This window comes from Centruroides sculpturatus, unplaced genomic scaffold, assembly GCF_000671375.1.
Source record: "Centruroides sculpturatus isolate CEXI.00-Female unplaced genomic scaffold, Cexi_2.0 scaffold171, whole genome shotgun sequence".
Classification (NCBI taxonomy): Eukaryota; Metazoa; Arthropoda; class Arachnida; order Scorpiones; family Buthidae; genus Centruroides; species Centruroides sculpturatus.
The window spans coordinates 844173-850747 of record NW_019384470.1 but is presented as its reverse complement, the minus strand read 5'-3'; the positions used below and the strand labels follow the sequence as shown (position 1 = coordinate 850747).

The 6575-nt window shown below is 33.7% G+C and overlaps 1 protein-coding gene across 1 annotated transcript in view; it reads right to left on the bottom strand.

The window, feature by feature from the left end:
* LOC111621133 (CSC1-like protein 1) overlaps positions 1-6575 on the bottom strand; it is a 101667-nt gene that overhangs the window by 60163 nt on the left and 34929 nt on the right. The window contains exons 6-9 of the mRNA XM_023363204.1: positions 4475-4611; positions 4171-4300; positions 2206-2792; positions 2003-2121 (exon numbers count right to left, since the gene is read on the bottom strand). Coding sequence (XP_023218972.1) covers positions 2003-2121; positions 2206-2792; positions 4171-4300; positions 4475-4611 — 973 coding nt within the window. The remainder of the gene's footprint in view (positions 1-2002; positions 2122-2205; positions 2793-4170; positions 4301-4474; positions 4612-6575) is intronic.

Genomic DNA, 6575 nt, shown 5'->3' with positions numbered 1-6575 from the left:
TCTTCGGCTACTCAAATATTTTACGTTTTTGATACTAAATTAACTTCTGAAGTATAATTTTTTATTGTTTTTATATTTTTCAATATATTTATTTTGTTTGTACAAAATAAAAAAATAATTTTTAACGATACAATAGTCTTCGTTAGGCTTAACATTGACGAAAATTCAACACAAAGCGACACGCAACGGAGAAAAATTTCAACGTGAGATAGGTTAATATATTTTTTCATGCATAATCGGTTATCTGAAATATCAATTTTCCGATCAACCCCAGTCCCCAATTGATTCGGATAATCGACGCTCTACTGTACATACATACATTCTTTTATATATATATATAAAATGTAAAATGAAACAAAGTTTTTAACTAGTGCAGTAGTATAAAAAAAACTCAAAAAATTCAACAATATCAAAAACTCAATCTCTGATGTTATGACAATTTTATGAAGAGGAAAAAAATATAAAAATAATTAAAAAAAAAAAAACAAATACAGTAGAACATCGATTATACAAATACTGATCAACCGAAACATTGGTTAACCGAAAGCGTTCCAATCAGCAAATTCAAATTTTCGCTAGTGCTGTGGTGCTGCAATATTTGGCTATATCTTGGGCTACTCCAATATTATTTTTGTTGGTGTGTGTGTTTTAGCTGGCAGCATTGGCACGACCATATTGTATAGTTAAAAGTTATTTCTTTATTTTGCACAAACAAAATAAATATATTGAAAAATATAAAAACAAAAAAATTATAATTCAAAAGTAAATCTAATATCAAAAATGTTCCGATTCAGCATGACACACATCAAGAGGGTACTTAAAGATGTGCCAGTATTTGAATGAGGCTTTTTTCCCCATCGTGAGTGGTGTGTTTTGCTTCAGCTCATCAAAGAATATAGCCCAAGCAGCTGACATCTCCAGATAAACCAAAGAAAAAGCTTTACTTGTTTTGTGTGGAGTTTTTCTGTGGACTGTGTGTCGGGACATGTTGTTGTGCTGAATTGGAACATTTTTGATACTAGATTAACTTCTGAAATATAATTTTTTTTGTTTTTATATTTTTGAATATATTTGTTTTGTTTGTGCAAAATAAAGAAATAATTTTTAACGATACAATAGCCATGATTTTTATTTTTAAAAAATCTTCGTTAGGCTTAACATTGATGAAACTTCAACGCAAAATGTCATGCAATGGAGAAAAATTTCAATATGGAATAGATTAATATATTTTTTCATACATGATCAGTTATCCAAAAAATTGGTTATCCGAACAACCCCAGTCCCGAATTGCCATGCTCTACTGTAGATATTAGAAATGATATCTACAGTAGAGCATGGCAATTGATTTTTTCTAATGAATTTAGATGCAATATCTCTAGAAATCTAATACAGATAGTTAATATCAAAAGAAATACAGTGAAACCTGGTTAACTCAAATTGGTTGGGAAAAACATTTCAACTTTGAATTAAAAAGTTTCGAGTTATGGAGGTTTACCTAAAAATCAAAAATACACAATTTAAGTGCAAAAAACAAAAAAAGTAGCAAAAAGAGCTCAGCAATAAAAAAATAAAGAGGAAACTAATACCTCCCTCAAAATAATCATAAACTTAATGAACCATTAAAAAAATAACTGATGGTAATTTACATAGTAAAAATATTGAATAAAATTTTTTTTTGTATTCCTCAATATTTTCACTATTAATGAATCATCCTGCAAAACTTTGAAGCAGACCTCTATGCAAATACTATAATGAAAAAAAAGGGAGTACCAGTACCTCAACTTATCAACTATATAAGTTATACACCAACCAATGCTGAATATTAATCGGGCTAGAAACGGCTGTAATATTAATAATTTATAAGACAATTTGGCACTAGAGTTAAGCATTAGGTGCCATCTCTTGATAAATTTAATAATTATAATTTTACTTAAATAATTTAGAACTACTGGAAGAAAAGAATCGGCCTGGAGTGGAACTTGAAACCATGACTCCTGCTTACCATGCAGATGCATTGCCAATTAGGAAGTCCGGGTAGCATAATTGGCAATGCATCTGCACGGTAAGCAGGAGTTGCAGGTTCGAGTCCCATTCCGGACCAATTCTTTTTTTCCAGTAGTTCTAAATTATTTAATTAAAATTATAATTATNTTTTAGCCTAGAATGAAATTAAATTCCTTTCCTCTAAAGTCTGCTTAACGCTACCTCGTATCAATCTATCTTCATCTACATCATCCCTTTGGTTTTTTCTCTTTATTTTAGCTTTGAAAACCTGTTTGGCCAGTTGGTCTTCTCCCATTCTTTCCAAATGTTCAAACCACCTCAGATTAGCTGAGCTTACTCTTGACTGAATATTTGTTAAGGTTTTTTTTCTCGTGTCTTCATTTTTAATATGATTTTGCCACTGTATCCATCTATTAACACCACTAATTTTTCTAAAAATTCTCATTTCTGCTGCTTCTAATTTTTGGTCAATTCTCTTATTTCTCACCAAACTCTCAGAATCATATGTCAATATAAGTTTAAAAACTGTGTTGTACACAGCTAGTTTTGTCTTGTGACTTATTTCTTTCTTGTTCCAGATATATTTGCTCAATTGGCTCCCTGCCTGACCTGCTTTGCTTAATCTATTACTGATTTCCAAATCTAACTTTCCATCTTTGTTAAAGATTGTTTCCAAGTATGAGAACTTATTGATATGTTCTAAGCATTTGTTACAAAGTTTAATTGTTAAAGTCTCTTTCTCTATACTAATAGCCATAACCTTTGTTTTCTCATAACAGACTGACATACTGAAATTCCAACTTTCCTCTAAATTATTTAAAGATTATTGGAGGGCCTCGGGTTTATTGCTTAGTAGGACAATGTCATCCGCATAGATTAAAAAACCAATTTTTATATTTTCCAAACTGAAGTTTGTCAACAGTTTTGATTCTTTTATTAAATTATCCATGAAAATTATGAATAATAAAGGAAACAATGTACTGTACATCCTTGCTCACCCTTAGTTTTACTTGGAACCAGTCACCTATTTGTCCTTCTATCCTTATAGCTGATTTGCAGTTTCTATACAAGCTTTGGATTCCCAAGTAGAGTATCCTTGATGTCATATTTCTTAAGAACTTCAAAAAGTAATCCTCTAGGAACTATCAAATGCCTTCTCCAAGTCAACGAATCCCAAGTATAGTTTCTTGTTATATTCCCATGCTTTCTCTGTCAATTGCCATAGTGTAAATATTTGAACTTGGCATCCTCTATTTGGTCTAAAGCCTGTCTGTTCTTCTCTTGGGTCACTTATTCGTCTGACTGTTTTTTCTAAAATGCTGGCATAAATTTTAGCTAGTACACTGAACAGTGAGTTTCCTCCATAATTACTACATTCTGTTTTACCTTCTTTTTATGAATTGGTCAATTAAAGCTTTTCCCCAATCCTCTGGAACCTTCCCTTCAGACCAACATCTTTGAATAATGTGATGTAACCACTGTACTACTGTTATTCCCCCATACTTTAGCATCTCAGTCTGATATCATCTACACTGGCAGCCTTTCCACATTTGATGTTTTTGATGGCCTTATCTACTTTATAACTGAGATAGGATCCGATAATTTCAAAATTTCTCGTTTGGCTAAATCTGTCACTCCTTCATTCAGTAATTGTTCAAAGTATTTGCTCCAATCCTTTAGAATATCTTTATCTTCTGTTATAATTTTACCTTTATACCTTTATCATTCTTTATTCCTCTAGCTACAGTTTTCCCATTGGTTCACAGATTCTTTACTAAATGCCAGAACATTTTGTCCCCCCTCTTTATACATGCTTTCTATTTGTTCCAAAATTTTCTCAGCATCTTTGTTTAGCCTTCTTTACAGGTTTAGATGTCTTACATTTAGCTTTATAATTTAATAGGATGCTTGTGGTCTTATTTGCCAGATATCTTTTATAAGACACCTTCTTCTTTTGTACTGCTTATCTAACCTCTTTCGTTCACCATGGAGTTCTAACCTTCCTATCTTTGCAGACATCTTCTGCACATACTATTTTTACCATTCCTCCCCTGAATCCATTTTGGTAATGGAGATGTTATTAGCTGTGGTATTATTAACCATATTTCTGTATTTAATAGCATTTAGAAGATCTGATAATTTTTCTATTTTTATACACTGAAGCACCTTTTTTTACATCTCCTATTCCTAATATTGATAGCTGTTTTTAATTTTCTCAGTACAAGATGATGATCACTATCAACTTCGAAACCTCTAAAGACTCTTGTGTCTTCAACTAAATGGATAATATCCTTCTCTAAAATAATATAGTCAATTATGCTTTTCAGATTTCTAGTATGTTCTCTCTATGTGAATTTGTGACACTCTTTATGTTGGAATATTGTATTAGTAAGCACTAGTGAGTGACAAGCACAAAACTCAAGCAGTCTTTTGCCATTGTTGTTAGGTTTTTCTTTCTCACCAAACTTACCTAAAATGCTGCCATAGATGTAGTTGTCATTTCCCAATTTACTCTCAATCTCTATTTTTTCATCAGTATTTGTCTCTACTGCTAATCCCAGAAAGTCATAAAATTCTTCTACATCTTTGTGAGGATCCGAATTCGGACTTTTCATGTGTTTATATCATTTCACATTGTAGCTATACTTTCATTCGATAACTGTCAACTTTTACACCTGGGAGCTAAACATCTGCTAAGTTCTCAGGCGTAATAACGACACTTTCTCAGCACCTTTCGACCTAATATCTCCGTTTCAACAATCCAACATGAAAACCAGACAACAAAGTAGCAGTCGTCGCCCGTCTTTCGAAAAGAGTCTACTAGTACCTTGTCCTAAGTCAGGGGTGGCCAACCTTTTTAGCAGGCGGGCCAAATTTCAAAAATAATATTTCCTGCCGGGCCACGCACCTAATTTTTTTTTAATTAAAGTAAACAAGCAAGCGTGCTACACCTTCATCCGCATCGTTGCTTTCCAGTAGGTGAGATCGTGGTCAAACACTTGCCTGATTTAATGTAAAAAAACACAAAAAATAGGTATATTTATTTTTTTGAAGAAAATAAAACATAACCGAGAATCATTTATTTAATAACCGAGAAACATATTTATTAGACAATTTAAAAATTTGACTTTGTTTTACAGAACTAACAAGTAAGTGCATCAAAATTGATCTGGACTGATGTTGTCGCTACACGCAAACAGTTTTCCAAATGAACATCAGTAATTCGTGTTCTCACTTGTGATTTGATATACTTCATGCGACTAAAAAGTTGTTCACACGCATACGTGTTTCCAAATAGCGTAACCATTGACAGAGCATGATTGTAAAACGCAAGATATTTATCCTTGTCCAAATACGTTTCATAGAACTCTTCCAAACCTTCTTAACTCTTCTAATGTTCATTTGGTGATATTACAATAAAGTTAACATTTATGTTCATTTGACCTAGCTCCGCGGGCCGCAACACGACTCCCGGTGGGCCGCATGCGGCCCGCGGGCCTCATGTTGGCCACCCCTGTCCTAAGTGCCTCACTATTCGGATATCTGTGAATATATCCTACAAAAAGATCATCGGAACCATCGACTAACACCCTTGCAGATACTGTTCTATCATTCTTACGGATACTTCCTCTACCGGACTGACATTCCAAACTTTCTTCCCTTCACCAAGACCGCTTGAGAATCTACATCAAGACAGCAAAAACAAAAGGTATTTATCACCATGCGAAACTCCTGTAAACTCTCTCTCTCTCAAATCGGGGAAAAACGTAATATCTTAATATCTTAATACTATCAAATCGAGAGATGTATCTAACAGCAGCCCTAATGTATAGCCTATCGTTAACCATTAAACAGTTGTTATGTTAAAAAGCGTCTGAGTAAATCACTCCCAGTGCGTTGTCTCTCCTTCTATCTCGACTCTGATCGCTCCGTTACGCGACCGCTTGCGTGACCTAAATAACGCGGCTTCCGTGTCTGCCGAGATGCGGTGGTGTCATCCTGACAGGGCACCAAAGAGGTGCCGACCCTTCGATCACAATCTTCCTTCTTTGAGCCTTCAGTAGGTCCATTGTAAGATAAATCTTATTATCCAGTTTTCTATTTTAAATTTTGCCCAGATGACTCTGCCAGAGAGTACTTCTCATTCTATCAGATTATCTTCCATAGCAGATGCTCAATGCAAAGAGAGTGTAGCCATAGCATTTACATCATTCCCAAGTAAATCAACTTATATTTATTGTTTAGGCTTTCTCTCCAACTTTAATTTTCTTAGTTTCAATGATACCTGTCATTTGTACATTATACTTTTCTAGTTCTTCAGCTAGCTCTACTTCCTTTCCATTCAGACTTCTAACATTGATGGTATTGTAAGGAACCAAATCTGAGCTTTATTTTTATTTTACTTTTATTTTGCTTTCATTATATTTTGTTTGGGGCTTATGTTTAGTTAAGACGAAGGTTTCCTCACCATTCACCTTAGTAACTTAAAAATAGAAGAAAAACCAACTCACCGACGAAAGAAAAGCGCCGTAGAAAAACTCGCGCACACTTGCGCTTCCCAAGCGGAAAAA